Below are 20,922 nucleotides of genomic sequence, written 5' to 3' on the forward strand. Positions count from 1 at the left end.
AAAATCCCTTATCATTCAGCTACTTTTAGCAAGTAACTTAAATTACAGCTCACTGTATTGTCGACATCTTTCTGCATTTTCGCGACATTCATTTGAAATTTTTATATAAGTTGCACTAGGGAGCGGTAACCCAGGTCGATAAGCTACTCGCCTAAAGTACCAAAGGATGTTTAGAGGTGTCGCGAGTTCGATACCCAGCCCGTCCTTGTCAGAAACCTTCCTGACTCAGGGGCGGCTGACTCCAGAAACGGCGATACGACCACAGAAAAAGATTGCTACCGAAGGGAATCCCACAACGAGGGGTTAGAGCACCAAACTCTCGATGAGTATAGAAATAAGGAAAAAAAGGCTGCCTTTCGGATTAGCTCTCGTGTACAGAAAATAACCATGGTACGACAAAAATGATCAAATAAGTTGTTCTACATAAGAAATAAAATTGATATTTCCTGCGCATGCGTAATTAAAAATAATTTGCTTAAAATGCTCATATCGAATATATATACTAAATTGTTACATTTAACTTCTTCACAATGTGTCTCATATACGGTCTCAAATTTTCTGCGACTTTTTGTGAATATGCATGCTATTTTTACGAAAATGCACCCAAGTATTGCACAAAAGGAAGTAAAATATATTGTGAAAGTTATGAATAATTTGCATATTTCTTACGGGGTACAGGGTTGATCAAAAACAATTTTTTCCTTTTTTAATTTTTTGCTGGTCCCTTAGAAACATTCGTAACCAAATCTGCAACGGAAAGTGCGAGTTCAAGTGTTGTTTCGGGCAAGTAATGTTTACATGCCTGAAATTATACAGAACAGTGCGATGCCATAGCTAATTTTCTTAACACTGTCAGGTGGTCATAATAAAATGGCTACTCAGTACAGCTGTAGAACAGCTTAAAAGGGTCTGTCGATTAGAGATGGGACGAATATTCTGCTACTATTCAGCATTCAGCCCTTTTGCCGAATATCCGGTTTGCCCTAATGTTTTGATATTCATTCTGTAATTTATTGAAATGGGACTTGGTGTTTTATACCTATGTGTAGTGCATTGAAAATAGGCTTACAGCAAATAAATAGCGTTATCCCAATTGTGAAAAAAAAAATAGACATGGTGCTCTTTACCTCCAGTATACAGATTTTCTTATGATACATTTGTATTTCTTCTCAGGTTATTTTATACGTATATTTATTTATTTTGAATGGCAGGGTGGCGCTTACATCACAAAGAGGGGTGAAAAAAAAAACCAAATAAACACACAATTATTGCATTATTCTACAACTTTAGTTTGTTAATAGTGACATGCAGTTTTTAAAATCCCAGTTTAACTGCATTCATTGTAATTTCAATCTGTAATAATTCTGTCTGTCATGTAGGTTTCTTTAAAATATTTGACCGGGCAGGTTTTAGGCCAGGTATGCTGCATTCACTGCGCATGTGCGAGTATCAAATTTTTTTGTCAGAAATTTCGTGTTACCAGGTAGACCCATTTATATTCACTAAGAAGGAGGAAAGAATTATCTGTCCGAAATGTGTGTGATTCTTAATTCCCTTAAAAAATTTACAATTTTTTTGATTCATTATTTTATATATAATTCAATTGAAACCTTAAGAAATTTATTTTCTGGACGAAGTATAAGCGTGTTTATTTTTGTATTTGATTTTCAATTAAAAATTTACTTAGTTGAATAACTTTTTTAAATCAATAAGTTCTCGTGAAAATGCTTGTTAATTTGTTGAGATATATAAATTGAGGGCTTCATTGGCCACATTACCTTCACCTGTTGGGAATATGACCAAGAGGTAGACTCTTTAAAAAAAACCTTAAAAACTTCCGATGAGAAGATACCATTTTGATCATTATTTTTTTTCTTTTAACAACGTTTCAAAGTATTTTTTAACATTACATATCTGTTTTTCAGAATTTATCACACAGGCTGGCCTCAGCAAAAATCACTGAAGCTCAGCATGGGCATATTACTTTTACTTACCTTATTTACATCCACAGATTTTCAAGATACTATGGTAATATTTTTCGGTTATCGTTAAATTTTTTTCTACCACCTTATTTTGAGTCAAGTCATGTTTGGTTATACGTATGCGAGATAAGCTTAATATTTGATTTGTACGAGCAATTTACCCACAAACAACGCAAGAAACAAAATGCTATAATCTTTTTTTTTTTTTTAAATTTCCAGCGAAAAAACTTTTGTAGATTCTTAACATGGATTCACTAACCGATAAAATCAGTTATAAACCCAATTTCAAAAAAAAAAAAGTTTTAAACACAGGAGAACGAGGTGTTCACGCATATTCAATATATTTTTCGAAAATTATTATTTTTATTACTATTCTACAATCGAAGCGGCAGCTTATGCATTTCTCTTCCAACAGCCGCCACGCTTTTGGGCATAATATTAGGGGGGGGGGGTGACATCTACTGAAGTGTTTGTTTGGCTTTTTTTTTATTTCTACTTTGGGAATTTGGGGGGCGATGTTTGGGAGAGTTTTCGGGAAGTTTTCAAGAGAGGCGAGAAATTGTACCTAAACGATTGATAAAGAACAGTTGTCTGAAAAGGGAGTTCCGTCCCAAAAGGGGGAGGGGTGTATATAGAAGAGATAGAATCATCATCAAACCAGAAAGAAGAAGCCACTTCAGTGAATGGGACATTCGGTGTTTGCAAGTAAATATCGGTTCGGTATGCGGGTAGTTCACTGTGTCGATATGCTGTTGCAGGGCCATCTGGTTTTCCATGGGATAAGAAAGATACACAGAAACCGAGCACTGCTTTCAATAATAACAATAATAAACTTAGCGCGATAAACATTCCTCTTTTTATTTTTTATCGCTTACTCATTTAGTATCCTCATGGAACAGAACAAACCTAGCCAAGTCTATTGCCCGACATGGCTGGGGCCAGGGCTGGACAAATCCCCAAAAATTTACCTGCTCTGTCGGGCATGTGACTTTTAAAATAACACGTACCCGTATCAATATTACACATGCCTGGAAATATATTACTAAATATTATTACTGTTTTTTTTTACTTATTTTATTTTAAAAATCATTTCTCATCGTTAAAAATTAGTTTAATTAGTTATTTAGCCAAATTTACTCAAAAAATCGGTTCAATATGTGGAAAGGGGGGGGGGGGGGCTCTCGCTCATGCAGAGGCATATTTATAGGGGGAAAGCGTCGTTAAACGGACTATAGCCCAGGACGGAAAATTTTGGGAAATAGGTGGTTAAAAAAAGTAGACCAGAACAGGAAAATGGAAAAACTATTAATCCCACTCTGCTCCTACATGAGGGTGGAGGAAGGGATACTGGACAAAACAGGGTAGTCAGGAAAAGTAAATGTGGACCAAAGGGGGTCATGGGCAAAAAAAAAAAAAAGATTAAGAAACACTGCTCTATGAACTCCTCCTCTCCCCGAAAATTCCAGCAGCTACAATATACGACGGCAAGAAGCTTTTATATAGAGGAAGTAAGTCTCTCCCTGTGGTATGCGTGCACACCCACAGAAATTCGATACCAAAAAAGTATTCTGCACCTCCTAGAAGACACACGAGTAACTAAAAGTGTTGTTTTGCCACCCTCCCAACCTCCAGGTCGTATAAATCGTCCAGTGCAATGGAATATAGTGTTACTGGCTTACAGAAAGCACGGTTAAGATAGTGACCTGCAGTTCATATTGCTGCGTTCAGAAATAAAAAAAATGGCCACGTGCTTTTCTCATAGCAACTGTACACACTGGATAGAGAAACTATAATATTTCTGAAATGTTGCAATTAAAAAATTTGTATTGAGAGTCAGTTTTGAATGTTTGGATTGTCAATGTCATTGCAGTCTTCCCTACGGAGTAGGATTCAGGTTTGTGTGCAAGTGGGCAGACCTGAACGCATGTTCACCTTATTCAATTAATCAATTATGGCGTGTGACCGAATGTCGACGTGCCGTATCTTGAGCTGTGAGGGGACCCCTTCCCCTAAGTAGATTAAGATCCGATGTCAATCTTTCTACATCTAATTAGTCAATCTCGAGGCCCTGTGGCATTGCACCGCGTGGCCTATAGCCTCTGCCAGATTCCCTACGTGAGCAGGGCCGTCTTAACAGCATCACGGTCCTCTTCCCGGGCGAAGTGATATTCTGGGGCCTTCTACTCTGCCAGAAGTACCTTCAAGCAATTTACATATTTACTCTGGGGCAGTGTTTCCCTACATTTTTGAAGTCATGTACCCCCCCCCCCCTCCTCCCCATAGTGAAGGCCAATGCTCCGCGGACCCCTTGTAACGTTGGAAAGTTGATTTCAAGTCCCCTCCCATAAAATCCAAAAATTACAATTTGCCAACGCAAAATGTGTCATTTATGCAATAACAGTAAATGAAAATGATCCAACGGACCACAGATAGAAAAACCACTACTCTGGAAAATTATAGACAGCCCTGCAAGAGTGGGCCATTCGTCCAAAACTCATTATTCAGGAGACCACAAATTTAAACCCACGAAGTATAGTCGAATCCCGTTATAGGGAAAATCTCGTTTAAACGAAGACTTTTCTAATCCTCCCAGATTAGTTTACATAGGCACAACCCAAAAACCTGGAATTCCTTTATAACGAAGGCATTTCTCCGGTCTCTTGGAGTTTGTTACAACGGGATTCGACTGTATTTGTAACTAACCGAACACTTTTTGGCCCCTTAGCTCTTAACCGAGGGTTGGGCAACTTCTTTCCAAGCCGTGCCAGTCTACGAATTTTCACATGCAGACCTACGTCCCGTTCTATAGAGCACGAGTATTCTCTCCGTTCCTGCAAAATATTTTCTGGCTCTTCTCGTATTTTCGTAAAAATGTTCAGTTTGTCATTCTTTGAGAATTGTTTTCATTTTTGTCATGAATTCGATTATTCCAATGCAGATTGTGTATGTCCGTATATCGGTAAAAGTTCATTTTACCTACACCATGTTGGACACCAGAATCTGAGGATTTAGGGTGTTTAAGCAACCAACCCCCCCCCCCCCCACAAAAAAAAAAAAACTTCGTAAGAAGGCTTAGCCCTCCCTCAAGAATTCTTGGGTATGCAATGTAATTGACATGTGACAAAGCCGTTAAGTAAAATTTATAGGTCGCTCATGTGTGAGAATAGCTTAACTTCCATGCTTAAAGTTGTTGCCCTGTCTCTCCTAAGACCAACAAAAAAGTTCCACGTTTCTAAGTGCAATATTCGCTGTGATATTTGAATGCAAAAACCTGAAAAAAATTGGGGAAAGGACAGCATAAACTAACGGACAACGCTTCTTTTCTTCGTTTATGCTGCTATTTCCCCCCCCCCATGTTTTCTCCCCGATTTTTGAATTCAAATATCTCAGTAAATAGTACAACACTTGGAAACAATGAATTTTTTGTTTGCCTTAGGAGAGACAGGGCAATTGACTCTCCTGTATTATTTATCTACTATTATTTTATCAAACAACAAGAGACAAGCAATATTCCTTTTGAACGTAGTAAGATTTGTACTGAGCTGAATTAAAAGCATAAGATGATGTAAAAAAACTACTTTAAGATCACTTTACACCATTTACATTTCCAGGTCATTTAAATCAACGGAGCTTAACCTTTAGGAGAGCGTGGGGAGGCCACTTCATTGGTTTTAAAACGTGTCGAGGGCTCCACAGATCACTTGTGATCAGGAAATGTGCCGTGGCCGCTTAAGTGATCTAGAACATCACCGCAGGTAACTAGTGATGTGGACCTGCACCGCGGGCAGCTTAAGTGCTCTGTGAATATGTATCGGGTCACTTGAGTAATTTGGAACTGTGCCGTGGGTTACTCACGTGATTTTTTAAATGGTCACTTAACCAATCTGTAAATGTGCTACGGGCCACTTTAATGATCCGAAACTGAGCCGCGAGTCACTCCTGTAAATATGCTTGGGTCACATAAGTGATGTGTAAATGTGTCTCTTAGTCTTGGTTCAGTTTTACAAAATTAAGTTTGAGGTCACGGACAGCATCAGATGACTCCGAGGGTCAAATCTATCCCGTGGTTAAGTATGTCTGCTTTATGTTTTACATAACGTTTTAGGTGTTGTAAAGTAGCCCCAGTTTTGCTCAGAACATTACCATCAAATACTATCGAACATAATGACAAATAATCACTAAATTGGAAATTTCAGGTATGATTTAAAAGACGATTAGTTCCTACATACAAATAAGCAGCATTTACTTTCTAATTACGTCTTTTTTTCGACAGAAAATGCAACCTTTTTCTTGACAAAAGTTCCAATTGAAATCAACTAGCACAGACATATTTACCAAACGATAATCGCAAATAGCGGGATGCATCACCAACTCAAATATACGTGAGTTGACAGATAATGTCTCCTGTCGGGCAAAATCAAAACTGTTTGGCCGCTGGGAAACAATGAATCTTTTTTTCAGGATTGGTGCAAAGTAACCCCCCGATTACGGTAAAGGTATAATAGAGTAGTTCCCCTCTAACTATGGAATTGAGTGAAAATTTCGCATGCAAAAAAAAAAAAAATGTGTAATTTTTTATATGATTATGAATGAGTGAAACTAATTAATTGCCATATAATTAATAATCAACAGTAGATCTTTGATGACAATTTAAATATACTTATTATATAACGTGTACAAAGTAATATAATACACATGGTTTAATAATAATATCAACGAGTTTGGCGTACACAGGAGGGGGCAGAGAGGCCCCGTGCCCTCTCCTAAAAGAGAAAAAATTTAGAAAGAAAATATCTTGACGTGTTGCTTCACACACAGACAATCAATTTCTTTTAATTAAAACTTCTACTGATTTCAAATGTTAGTAACTGTTTTCCCCTAATTATTTCTGAAATTATCTTTCACCAATTCCACATTATATATAATTTTGAAATTATTTCTTTTTTTTTACCAATTCTTAAATTATTTCTTTTACTATAATTCTGAAATAGTTTTTTCCTTCATAAATGATAAAATTTATTCTTCAACTGATTCCTCCGAAATTATTTTTTTCACCACTTCTGAAAGTTTATTTCAATACCCCTGGAAAATTAAATTCCAGTATTAATGTTTTTCTTGTCCAGAGAACAATGTAACAACATCAATTCTTGAACTATTTCTTTTATAAATTGTTAAATGACTTCTTTCACCAAATTTAAAAATTGTTTGCATAAATTCTGAAATTATTTCTCTCACTAATTCCTTAAGTTTTTTACATAGATTTTGATATTTTTTTTATATTAGTTTTTTTTTACATCAATACTGAAAAATTTTTTATACAGCGTTTCTGAAATTTATTTTACACCAATTCTGAAGTTATTTCTTTAAGCAATTCCCAAATTTTTTTACATTAATGCTAAAATTACTTCTTTTACTCTAATTTTAAAATTAGTCCTTCTTTTTTACTAATTCTGAAATTGTTTCCACTACTGAGCCTGAAACAGTTTTTTTCTCTCACAGGGGCAATACCTTCTGGAGCAGAAGGTATTGACAGGGGCCATTCAAGTATTACGTCAGCATCGATGGGGGGGGGGCAATTAATTTTGAATTGCCACTAATTCTAAAATCATTTCCTTCACTGAGATTCGGATATTTTATTACTTTTTAAATTATTCCTTTTCCGTTAAAATTCAGAAATTATTTTATACATATATTAAAAAAAAATCCAACATATATTATCACGTTCTTTATAATTCCAAAACTTTCATTTAGTTTTTTATGTAACTGCGTGCGTATATTTTTGTGTCAGAGTTCTCCACGCGTTTCTTCTGTACATTCTTACCCTCTTTGCTCCAATTTTACACGTTTTGTGGAGAGGGGGATCAGTATCCGTTATTTCCAGAATACATAAGAAATACTGAGAAACATCCTTACAAAAAAATTTTTAACACACAACTGAATGTAAATTAATACAAAAATTGACGAAAACTCAGCAGTGAAGGTAATTTTATACTAATGAGAAGAAACATTTTCATGAAAGTAATGAAAATTTTAGAATTGATGTATTAAAAAGTAATTGAAAGAAATAATTCCAGTTCCAATGAAAATTTAAAATTAACGTGGAAAAAAGAATTTCAGAATTGATGAAAATTCAAAATTAACGTGGAAAAAAGAATTTCAGAATTGAAGAAAATTCAGAATTAACGGGGGGAAAAAAAAATTCAAAATTGATGAAAATTCAGAATTAACAGGAAAAAAGAATTTCAAAATTAATGAAAATTCAGAATTAATGAAAGATATAATTCAAGAATTGACGAGAGAGATAAATAATTCCAGCATTAATGAAATTTATAATCCCAGAATTGATGAAAATTCAGAATTAACAAGAAAAAAAAATTTCAAAACTGATGAAATTCAGAATTAATGAAAGAAATTATCTGAGAATTGGCCTCCAATAATGTACCATGAGTGCGGGCCCGATGCTACCGCACATCCCTAAGGGCGACTCTGATTCCCAAGACATCAAGCGTACACTTAGGATATACAAAAATGCTGAAAAACACACAGGTACGCATACAGAAATTATACATAAAAGTCTTCACAGGGCCGCCCTTACCAGATGCACCGCCCCGGTGAAAAAATAATAGCAGTGCCATATGCGTCCTGATAATTTCGAACCCCTTAGCCCCGATTTTATATACAGTCAAACCTCGTTAGTGCGTCACCCGGTTAACAAGTCACTCCGCTTACCGGATCACTTTTTGGAAGTCCCTATTATCTACAGGCAGGAAATGGCACAGCTATGGCCTACTCCGTTTAATGAGTCACTCCGCATATCAAATCATATTTTTGCTCTCCCAAGAGTGACTCATTAACGAGGTTTGACTGTATTCTGTGGGAGGGGAATGGGCATTCAAAAAAATTCATACATTATTACAAAATATATAGGAATACTGAAAAATATCTACTCACAAAAAAGTATATATATATATATATATAGAATATAGACACAATAGAATTTTTTTAAATTAACAATAAAAATTGCTAAAAATTCGAATTGAAGAAAATTCCCCCAAAAAAAAGTAAAAAAGTAATTTTAAGGCCAAATAGAATTACGACTTAATGAAAGAAACTCTGTAAAGTAATGAAAATTCAAAATCCATGCATTTAAAATAAGAAAAATAATTGGCAGTGATAATTCCCCCTAGCACCCGTGAAAATTCAGAATAAATGAAATACTTCTAAAGAAAGGATGTGAATACAGAATAAATGAAAAAATAATAATTTCAGAATTCACAAAAGTTCAGAATTTATGAAAATTTCATAATTTAGAGAAGAAACAATTCCACAGAATTCCTTTTTTGTGGATGAAAATGCAGAGAGAGAGAGAGAGTTCAAAAAATTTTATTTTTATATATACAGCCTATATTTTTTAAGATGAAAATACTGAATTTCTGAAAGAAATAAAATCCAGAATTGATGAAAATGCAGAATTTAGAAAGAAACAGAATTATTTTTTTCTATATTTCAGATGAAAAATCGAGTTAATTTTTTTTTCACACGAAAATTCAGAATTTATGAAAGATATTATTATTACCGAAAGTGTAGGGCCCGGTGCGACCGCACCTGTCGCACACTCTTTCAAAGCTGCCAGGGACGCAACTGGGGGCGGGGGGTCAACTGCCCCAGGCGGAAAAAATTTAGATGGGGGTGGCAATTTCAGGTGGGAACAAAGAACACCGTTATAAGGTTATCGAATTTTAAAGTTGTAGGGGCTGGCAAAATAATGTTTACCCCAGACAACCGAACCATGTTTGCCCTGAGCGGCAAAAATCCTAGTTGCGGCTCTGAGTCTTCAGTAATTTGAGGACCCCTATTCGATTCGAGAGCCCCCTATATTGAGACAGCGCTCGAAATATATATATAATATAACACATCACGCTTACCTAATACACACTGGAGAAATATGAAGAACATCGCTGATTTTTCTACCGGAACCTTACCGAGAGTGATCACGTGTTGAAGAACCTCACCACAGACTATACCACAAATATAAATCACGTTTCGATCACCATCGAAATATCACCATACGGAATCTCCTTAGACTTTCTCAAGTTGCAATAATAATGAAATATCCTTGAAAGTGACTTGGCTTCTCGGAAGTTCTGGAGCACTTCTGGATGGTGTGGGTCGAGTTCTCTTACCCAGAGAGAAAGGGGGCTTTTGAACGTGAAATATCGGAATGAGAAGAGGAGGAGGTTAAGTTAAGCACCACAGCAGCGCTCGCTCTCTCTCTCTCTCGACCCGTAGACTGACTACCAGCGAAGGTGTCGTATTGCACACCAGCAACAGTGTGTATACATCGGCGTTGTAGATGCACCATTCTACACAACAAAACGGGGCTGGTGAAAGAAGCGTATGCGCGCGTGGAGAAAAGACGGGGGCGGATGGTTACCGTTCGTACCAAGCATCCGACAAATCCCAGAGGTGGGGATTGCCGATAAATTGCCGACTGTCTCGCGTCTAGGCTGCAAAAAAAGGAGAAAAAAGAATGCGCTTTTTTTCCCCTTTTTTGTCAATGTGGGAAATTTTTAAGATGCCACTACCAAAACGCGTGACGTGAACGAAATTGTTTAAGGCATATATGCTCAACCCAAGCCCTGTGGGCCAAATGTAGCCCTCGGATTCATCTGATGTGGCCCACGGCAAAATTCCAGAGCTCTTAAGCGGCACATTTACAGTTAACTTGTAGCCCGCGGTGCAGTTTCACATCACTTAAGTGGCCCGCGGCACATTCCCAGATCATTCAAGTTGCTCGCGGCACTCTTCTAGATCACTTAAGCGGCTGGCAACACAGTTATAGATCATTTAAGTGCCCGCGATACATTTAAAAATCACTTGAGTGACCCGCGGTAAAATTCCAGATCACTTATGCTGTCCGCTGCACATTCCCAGATGACGCAAGTGATTCGTGGCACAGTTCCAGATCACCCAAGTGACCTATGGCACAGTTTCAGAACATTTAAATCAAAGGTGCTCAACATTTAGGAGGAAGTGTGCCACTTCATTGGTTGGAAAACGTGGCGCGGGCTGCGTAATCGATCTACAACTGTGCTACGAGTCACCTAAATGATCTGCAAATTCGTCGCGGGCAGCTTAAGTGATCTGACACAGCGCCTCAGGTCAGTTAAGTAATTTGTAAATGTGCCCCAGGTCACTGAAGTGTTCTGGAACTGTATCGTGGATTACTTTAGTGATCTGTAAACGTGCCATGGACGACTTGAATAAAATGAGAATGTGCCTCGGGCCACCTAGAACAGCTTCCCCAGGCCACTTGAATGAGCTGTATACATGTCGCAAGTCTCTCAAGTGATCTGGGAATGTGCCGCTTAATTCATTTTTACAAAATTAGATTTGAAGTGTCGGGCCACATGTTGAGTGTATGATTTAAACGATCCGCGACAGATTTGCAGATCACGTGATCCGCGGTGCTGTTTCAGATCACTAAAGAGGCCCGCGACACGTTGTCAATGAAGTGGCCCACTCTCCTATCCGTTGAACACCCTTGATATAGGGCCTATGAGCTCGGGCTTCCTCCCCCCCCCCCGAAATATCCAAATATTTGATATCCTTTTCGGGGCTCGAACCCTACACAGTAGAACCTCTCGATAACGAACACCTATGTAGGACTGCAACTGTAAATGAAAATGTACTCAGTCCAGCAACCGAGGCAACAGACCCTCTCCTCGCTGCGGCCCTGCATTCATGGGACCAAAAATGCTGCCGATAACGAGGGGTGTCCGTTAGAGAAGGCCCGTCGCGATAATTAAAAAATGTATTCGTTTAGGAGAGGTGGCTCCTGGCCACTCGAAGAGGAACGCCAAATCCGAGTTGAAAGAGAGGAAAAAAAAGCTTTGCCGACCAAAAAACACGATCAGGTAGCGAAAAAAATTGGTCCCGCACGGGTAGATTCTTTACTCGATCCGCCCGTTTCTATAGGTATTAAACAATACCTATGTAGGTGTTAAACAATACCCCCTCTTAACGGCCACCCCGCAGATGCGATCGCTATCCTCTTTTACGGTCAAATGGCAGTCAAGTTTTATTTTAAGGACTCCAGTATGAACCCCCCCCCCCCCATTCTTTACGCACCCTTCTTCTTAGCCCCCACAAGCGGTAGTCCACACTCAATTTTACAAAATTCCAATTTACAAACCGCATGATTTTACGAACCAGTTTTCCTGTTCTCAAACAATATGCCATTCTTTTGAAGGTCTTTCCTATTAATGAACTTCGATTTTACAAACTTTTTATTCAAGCCTGTACGGGTTCATAAAAATGAGTGTCAACTGTAATAACTTTGGAGCCCCTATTTGACTTTGAGTCCAATTGGCTATCCGTTAAAACACAACTGAATCAAGCTGAACACTTTTACATACTAATCAAGGCAGAAATTATACCTATATTTTGGAGCCCTCTGAACAAAAGAAAATTTTGTATCACAATAAAAACAAGCCCACCCGGCTCGACCCTTCATGAACACCCCCTCCCATCCTGTTTCCTCTACTATAAATTGTTTTCTTACTCTGCAGAGCAGGGGCAGCTCAACCTCACCTGCTGGCTGGGTGAAAAACTTCAAGTGCTGCCCCTGATGGGAGGCTGAAAGCGCTGGTTCTGTATGAACCCGATTTTTTACCTGTCCAAAATTGCACACCACAGTTTAGCCTACTAAATGTACTTGACCACATGTCCCACTTTTAAAGAAATCATCTTCCTTTTAATTATGCCAGAACTTTTTCCCCATTACAGTTCTTATTGATGAGCCTACAGCCAAGTGCAGCGTGTTCGGTGGGGCAGCAACTTTGAGGAATGTATGGGTTAAGAAAATTAGTAGAATGGGAGAAGGGCAGAAAAATTTATACAGTATACAGGTTGTGAAACTACAAATCAGCCTCTGCCTAGAGATTGAAGGACTAGGTCATGAGTGACCTAGAGAGTCTGAGCATGGGAGTGACCTAGAGTGGGTGTTGTGTGAATGACCTAGAGTGGGTGTTGTGTGAATGACCAAGAGCATGTGTGAGCATTGGAGTGACCAAAACAATACCCAAGCATGTGAATGGCCAAAAAGGATAACTAAGAGGCATGGGTCTATTTACAGGGGTGGGGGCTAATGGGGTTATACCGCTGGGCGATGAATTAGAGGAATGAGTGGACAAGAAAATTAGACTAGAATATTATAGACTGGAAAGGTGACAAAACCATAAATCCACCTCTGAGTGGAGGTACTAAAATGTGCTGCACTTGCCCTGTGTGATAGTCCATTCTTGTTTCTGGTATTACAGCCCCCAGGCCCTGCCTGTTCCTCTCAAGTTCTCTCAACATTTTCATTGTCAAGTTATGGCTCAAAAGAGTGACAGCATGTGTGTTGTGACTTCATTATTCTAAAATTTTACAAATTTATATGTCTAAACAAGAGCTTAGGCTGATGCCCAGGTGCACCGCACCCCTTTGTTTAAGCCACCCCTGCTGCAGAATATTGTAAAATCTGATTTTCCCCAAAGCCCTAGCCAGAAATTTATTTTGGGGGGGGGGGGGAGATCTAGTATTTCAGGAAGGAGGAGAGCCAAACTGACAGTATACTATGTACTTGACCTTGTGATTTGATATTCATTAATATAATCATTTTCTGACATTTGCAAGTATGCTTTACATTTCCAATGGCAGTTAAGCATAAAAGGTTAAGTCGCTGCTTTACACAATCGAAAAATGAATGCTTATGACTCTAATTATGTACAGACATCATTTACAATGAAATTGTGACTTTTATTCATGTTCAAAAAGTCCTTATCATACATATTAAAATTTCCAAACTAATGCTACATGACAGCAGATGCGCATATTTACAAAAGCACACATTACTTTGAGAGAAACATGTATTACCACATAAAATACAAAATGAATATGAAAAGTTTTGCTTGACTGCACGTCTTCAAATCAATCTCTTCAAGTGCATATTCACCTGCGTGATTTCTGCAAAATGGGCTTTGTTTCAAGTGTGTTTTTTAAATAAGGCAGTGGAACACCAAAAATACTCTGAAAAATGGAAATGAAAAATTATTACTAATATACCGAGAACTCTTATTATTGTTGACATCACACACTGCAGGGACATATACAGTGTCAGGCTAAGAAATTTTAGAACTGAGCTCATAGAAAAAAAAAAACGAACGGTAAATAAATTTTTGTTAATGATCATTCTACATGTGACCCTTGTGAAGCTATAAATCAGTTGGTGGGATCCGTGAGTCTTTGAGAGAAAGCTGGAAGTCCTTTGTTGGAATGCCTCGTAGTTCCCTCATAACATTATCTTGGATAGTCTTGATGTCTTTAAATTACTTCACCTTCAGCTTTGGAAACAAAAAGTAATCCACTGATGCCAAGTCTGATGAGCACGGGTGTGGCACAGTCACATTAACATGCAGCAAGACCCAATTTTGTTTATATGCAAGTCTGGTCTAACATGTAACATGTGATGAATCATTATCAATCCATTACACCAGTGGTTTTCAAACTTTTTTTCCCACAGGGAAGGAGGAGAGGGACATAGACCAAACAGGGACAAATCAATAGAAACAGCTTCCCACAACACCTCTGATGAAGGTTGGTGATGCTTCTAGGAGCTAAAAGAGCACACTTTGAGAAGCACTGCACTGCACCCATGTAGGGAGCTGCATTCACTGTTTGTTTTTCAGGAACAAATTCCAAGTGAATTAGTCTCCTGCAGTTAATGCGGCTAGGTAAGCTTTAATGTTCAATCCAATTCAACTAGTGTGAGGATGCCCGGTTCATTTATCATTGTCAGCATCATCTCTTTACCAACTCAAAATTTCACAAACCACAGAAAACACAATTTGACCGAGATAAACTCATTACTGTATGAATTCCTGCATCATTTAATAATAAGGAAAAGGGCCCAAGGTGTCATTCTCAAATTATGAAAAAAATTCAAGTGCACTCCTCTCACCCAGAAATACATAAAAAAAAAAAAAAAATGTAGCAGCAGAATGTAATTATTAGACACAAAAAATTATTACAAATGACAACAGGTGGCTACTCATCGCCTCTCATGCATCTAGTGTGTGTGTGTGTGTGTGTGTGTTGTGGGATTTTTGAATTCAATCTTGGCCTCTATTAGTGTTCACAATATTAATATTTACAATATTTTTATATGTGGCCCATGATAATTACGCCAGATTTTTTAAAATACTTTTGTACATTTTTAAATGAGTAGAAATCAGTGGTAATTTTTTCAAACCTTTTCGAAGACGTCACCTTGGGACCCTTTCCTTATTTATAGGTTTTGCTCACTTTTTTAAAGCAAAACTTTATCCCACACCTCTAGATATGGTTTCATTGCAACAGTAAACAATAGACGACAAGCAAAATGATTTATCTAGGTAAGGACTGGGCAATGAGAAAAATTTGTATTATACATTTCTGTTTGTCACAAAGTTTTTATTGAATCTGAGAATACCACAAGAATGCCCAAGTTTACAAAATCGATAACAGATGGAAGTAGGGTACCTTCTTTTGAGTAGAAAAAGAAAGAAAAAACAAATCATTCCTATTGATTTGTTCTCTTCATCAGTTGTACAACCGATGCTGTCACGATGCATTTTCACGAAATATTTTTCTTACTTGTAGTTGATTTTGTTGTGATTTGTTATCATTATATTAAATTGTTAATTATGTTCACCAGTTTATATCCCTCACTTCAAGCAACATCTTAACATCAGTGAAATGTGAATCGAAGCAGCGACTGGCCATCCTCATCGATGACGCTACATTGATTTCTCTACTGTCCCCCACTATCTCAAGTGGAGTAATAACCAAATATTCTGATGGGGATCTGAAACTGCATCTAAAGAAATATTTAAAAACTAGATGCAAAAAATTAGCACCAAATGGGATAAAAAGATGAACTAAATGAACTAAAACTACTAGTGATTGGCAAAAGAAGTTGACATTCATTAAAAAGAAATACGGCACATTGTGGCAGCCATTGCCTGCCAATTATTGCCCAACAGCTGGTTAAATTATGTGGGAAGTATGTATTTGAAGTACTACAATCAAAACTCTCACTGTGAATCAAAAGTGAAAGTGACATGGTCATCGCAACCAAGGTCATCCCCTGATAAATCATTGCCAATAAATGTTAAGTGAGCAGTCTTGTGAATCAAAAGTGAAAGTGATGTGTGTGAAGTTACAACGATTACAAATATATTTTGTGTTTGCAGGTTAGAAAACTCTCTCTGACCCACCTAATTTAGACCCAGGGACTGTTAGTATAACATTTTCGACACGTTTCAGCGAGTCATGCTACAATTATAGTTTTTGACATTGATCCATGTTTTAAATCATGGGTCTCTGAATGAATGAATGCCAGAACTTTGCCACAAGACTTATCCCATTGCCAAGATCTCTTCCAGCCTAATCATGGGTCTCTAAGTTACATATCTCAGGAAAAATATAACATGTATGAATGTTTTTGGTGTCTGAGGGTAAAATCTTGATAACAAAAATACAGTGAAATCTTGATATAACGGTATTCTGGGAACCTGAAAAAATTATCATTGTAGAGAAGATTATTATATCAAGACGCTGTAGTTGAAAACACTAGACTATAGTTATTTCCAAACAGACTTGAAAAAATATTGCCAGAGGGATTTATCACTAAATGAAGTATCGTTATAGCAAGGTTTCATTATACATAATGTTAATATTAATATTTTCCTATATGGGTGTCAGGCTTGCTGCCTTTTTTCTGTAAAGAAATATTTTTACACTATATCTTAGGAAGTGGGAAAAACAAACAGAATCCAATGGTATCGTCTGATATAATATTACTGAGACAAATTAAACAATATCTTACTGGTTTTGATATATGTTTTGGTTTATTATGCGGTACACTTTCTTAATGGAATAATTTTACATCATACATTAGGAAGTGTGTTCAAGATGAGATTTCATTGAGAGAAATTTTTCACAGCACCATACTTTAGGGCTCGACAAATCCTAGGCACCAGGTTGCCATGGCAACTAAAAATTGGTATTGGCGCCTAAAGTTTTCTTTGTGCAGTTAAATTGCAAGCTGACAACAGCACAAAATGTTTGGAATTTATCTGCCAACATAAAAGTCAAAAAGGAAGCATTATTTTGGACCTATTTCTTCAGGTAAAATTTTTTTTGACTAAAAAACTGTTCTGGTGCCTAGATTTGTCCAGCCCTGCCATACTTATATGAAGTCTTCCGTATTAGTTATAAGACCAAACAGGTGTGCTAAGGCGAAAGATGTATTTACACGTATGTTTGCACCTGCAGCCATGTGAAAATGGCACAGCCCCTTCATGTATTTTTTCTTGCCTTCCAATGGTTTGAAGATTGTTGAAATGACACTAAAACTAATTTCACAAGTTACTTCAGATATGACAAATGTCACTACGTTGGCAACTCAAACTGGTCTCAGATTTACAAGTGATAAAAAGATGTGGATGTACGTGGAACAAGGTCACCTTATTATGGGGACAACAACATGCTCCATGTGTGATCAGTCAAACTAAGAGAATAATAGAAACAAAACAGAACCTGATTCTTCATTAACTTTTCCGGAGTAGTCACATCCCCTTTCACAAATGCATTGACCCGACAAAGCTTCTCTGGAGGCTCAGGCGACACAAAGTACAGAATGCCATTTGTTTCATCGATGGCTCGAACAAATCCTGATAAATAAATTAGAAGTTGTTTCAACATAAAGGTGTTTGCATTGTTCTTTTTCTCCAAAGAAAAAAAAGAAAAGTGAAATTTACAAAAACTAGATAAAGTAAAAGTAGTCTTCTAATTTCGTACATCGAGAGATTTTTTTAATCGACAAAATAACTCAAATTATTTCCCATGAGTCTCGGGCATCTGACAATGATTATGTACATAACATATTCACTGTCTCATTGTTGATGTTTTAAAGGATTATGCTTCTTTGCATAAATATACAGTGATATATGACCACACTCTAACTCTAGTTACATATTGCAATACTGCAATTTCCAATCAGTGGAGTTGGGTGGGAAATGAAGACTCCATCAATCCGTGGCCAACCCAGGCTCGGTAGATAAAGAACTTGTTTCTGAGATGTTCTTTGCCCGGATTCGAACCCGTGCACCTTGACAGTAACCTTCATAGTGGAAGACAAGCATCTTACCACTGCACCACTTGGGTGCAAAATTCAACTTTGCCTCCGTGGGGACTCGAACCTCGGTCTCTCGTTTGCCAGACAAATGCTCCATACCTAAGCTATGGAAACAGATTAAGGATTATGCTGGTCATATACTCATAATGATGCAAACAGGATCTGAGCAAAGCTTTTTACTTACCAAAACCAACACAGATGCCCATGGAATAGGGCTCCTTCAATTTTTTCGGACAGTCACAATGCTGCTCAGCGCAAACTAAGATCTGGAAGAAACAAATGAGAAGTTTTGTGACATTATTATTTTTTGCAGATGGGCCAAATGAACGAATAGAGGGAGGGGGGAATTTCTGTTGAAACATGATTTCTGCAATCATCAGACCGGTTGCGAAAATGTACCATATTTTCCTGCATACAATCATTGATCATACCTAAAAAAATACATTGGAAATTGTTTGTGCAGATTATACACTGCAGCATCTGCAAATTTTTTTCAACTAAAAGGTTGGAATAGAAATAAAAAATTATTTTTCAAACATTCAGGTGGCATATAAGAGATTTTTTTTTTCTACAAAAAATGTGACAAAGAATCCCTTCTATTCTGCAAGATTTTATTATTGATAAATGAAATTTCTATAAGCAGATTATACGGCTCACTACAGTTTTTACCAGTGTTTCCCCTTTTCCAACATTTTTGATTTTACAATTATCCTGTAGAAAATGTAAATGCACTGTGGATCCCCTCCCACCACAATTTTTTTCTAATTTGCATATCATAAAAATTGAAGTAACAAATCACCATACGTGCCAATTCCCTGCCCTGAAAAATCTGTGGTTTTTCATGTGATGAAATGTTTCCTTGCTGAAGAAAACATGCACAAATGTGCCAACTTTTGGAATCCAGAAATCCGAGATTCCCCCAAGATGGGGTCCCCCCCCCCCCCCGCAGACGTGGTCAAAAAACCATTTCTCAATTTTTTTAATCAATTAAGAAAAAATAAAAAAAAAGTCGCCCCCCCCCCCCCAGGCAGGTCCTGCATTACCCCTAAGCAGAATATAACTCAACCTCAGTCTTTCCTGCAGAATAAAAAAATCACATCTACATACTGTACATAAAGCATAGGTGTTTCCTTTCATGGATGCTATCTTGAGTAGATAGCATCCATGATTGATGAAAAGCAGTTTTATATTTTGTTTTTGATGACATATTTAATCAGAGGAAACAATTAAAAAACTTCAAAATATAAAGCTGCTGATGAAAAAACTTACTGTGTTTGCCACATAGCTGTTAATGGAATACAATGATTATACAGGGATTTCAGCAACTAAGGTCATCCCCTGATAACTGATTGCCAATTAACATTGAGTGAACAAAGTCATGTCTTGGCCAGTTACTTAAATGCGGTCACCAAGACTTTTTTACGGCTGCCCTCTATGGGTGTTGACAACGTGAACGTTCATTGGCTGCCACAACTTATTTTAAAAAGGGTGTTTTTTTTGGATATTGCATAGAATGACCATATGACCTGTTCTTCCCAGGACATTCCAGTATTTTTCCAGCCATCCCAACTTTTTTCTTATGAAAATGTCCCAGTTTTCTATAAGAAACCCATTTGAATTTTTGTTCACTGAAATCAAGGACAAAACTATTTCTCCAACTTCAATTCCCACCATCTGCAATTTTAGCGGTGATTGGCACCTTTGCTAACTTTTGGCATCATATTTGATGAGAATTGGATGTTTCCCAAATTCGAAAAATTCCAATTTCCCACATTTTTCTTGAGGAAACATGATCAGCTTGATTTTCTTTAGGGGGTTTTTCCATTTTTCGCAAAGAACGATTTCAGGATTTTTCTATGAAGATACGAAAAATTGGAAGAATGTGTTTCCACATGGAAGATTTTAATAAGGATAAAAAATCTGAAAGCTTCCAGATAAATTGAAAGCATTGGAATCTACGAATTACAATTCTAAAGCACTAAATGTGACATTTATACAATAGAATTAAATGAAAATGATCCCCACACAAATACCCCCCCCCCATAAAATACTGCCTCCCAGTACTGCCCCCCTAAAAATACTGACCATTTCAACCTGTAGGCTGAGGTTGAAATGGCAGGACTAGACAATGAAATTTTCACCTCAAAGTAGCAAAATTTTATACTTGCAAATCACAGTAAAACCCCTCGTATGGCCAAATAATAATTTCCCCTTGTATAATACAAATAAATACAAATACAACGCCACAACAGGCAAATTGCCCAACGAGGTGGCTGACTCGTACGTATTTCAAAACTAATAAATAAAAAGAAAAGTTGATAATAGCAATCTTACATTATCATCTGGTACTATGCACAGTGCCACGAAGGTTACATTCAGTGCTTTAATCAATGAAGGTGGATCAACATCATGGTGCATCAAATGTATCACTATGTCTTTAACTCTAACCCTAAATATGAAAACCAAAAAAAAAAAAAATTAACCTTAACATATGACTGATCCATCAATATGTTAAGCACTCTTTCTTCACTGATAATGACTATAAACTTTGCATTCATGCCATGGCATTCACAGAAGACAAGGAACACAAAATTTAAATTGAATAGAAAATCAAGGCTTCACATAAATACTGTACATACACATTTTTTTTTTTTTGCCATTTGATGTTTTAAAATAAGGAATATCTAAAAGATTATTTTTCTGCTTGTTTCATTGCCC

At 37.2% G+C, this 20,922-nt stretch overlaps 2 protein-coding genes across 3 annotated transcripts in view; both read right to left on the minus strand.

Moving 5' to 3' along the window:
- LOC149075818 (uncharacterized) overlaps nucleotides 1-10,345 on the minus strand; it is a 30,274-nt gene extending 19,929 nt beyond the window's left edge. For both annotated transcript variants that reach the window (XM_089243330.1, XM_089243329.1), the window contains exon 1: nucleotides 9,908-10,345. In XM_089243330.1, coding sequence (XP_089099456.1) covers nucleotides 9,908-9,938 — 31 coding nt within the window. In that variant the 5' untranslated portion in view covers nucleotides 9,939-10,345. The remainder of the gene's footprint in view (nucleotides 1-9,907) is intronic.
- Nucleotides 10,346-13,763: 3,418 nt separating this feature from the next.
- Nucleotides 13,764-20,922, minus strand: part of LOC149075819 (polynucleotide 5'-hydroxyl-kinase NOL9) — a 41,311-nt gene continuing 34,152 nt past the window's right edge. Inside the window, exons 11-14 of the mRNA XM_089243331.1 lie at nucleotides 20,539-20,653; nucleotides 18,389-18,470; nucleotides 17,607-17,740; nucleotides 13,764-14,054 (exon numbers count right to left, since the gene is read on the minus strand). Of these exons, the coding sequence (XP_089099457.1) occupies nucleotides 13,977-14,054; nucleotides 17,607-17,740; nucleotides 18,389-18,470; nucleotides 20,539-20,653 (409 nt within the window). The 3' untranslated portion in view covers nucleotides 13,764-13,976. The remainder of the gene's footprint in view (nucleotides 14,055-17,606; nucleotides 17,741-18,388; nucleotides 18,471-20,538; nucleotides 20,654-20,922) is intronic.

This window comes from Pholcus phalangioides, unplaced genomic scaffold (genome assembly GCF_987345545.1).
Source record: "Pholcus phalangioides strain wild (caught in Gottingen) unplaced genomic scaffold, Ppha-v1.0 ptg000015l_1, whole genome shotgun sequence".
NCBI classification, from domain to species: Eukaryota; Metazoa; Arthropoda; class Arachnida; order Araneae; family Pholcidae; genus Pholcus; species Pholcus phalangioides.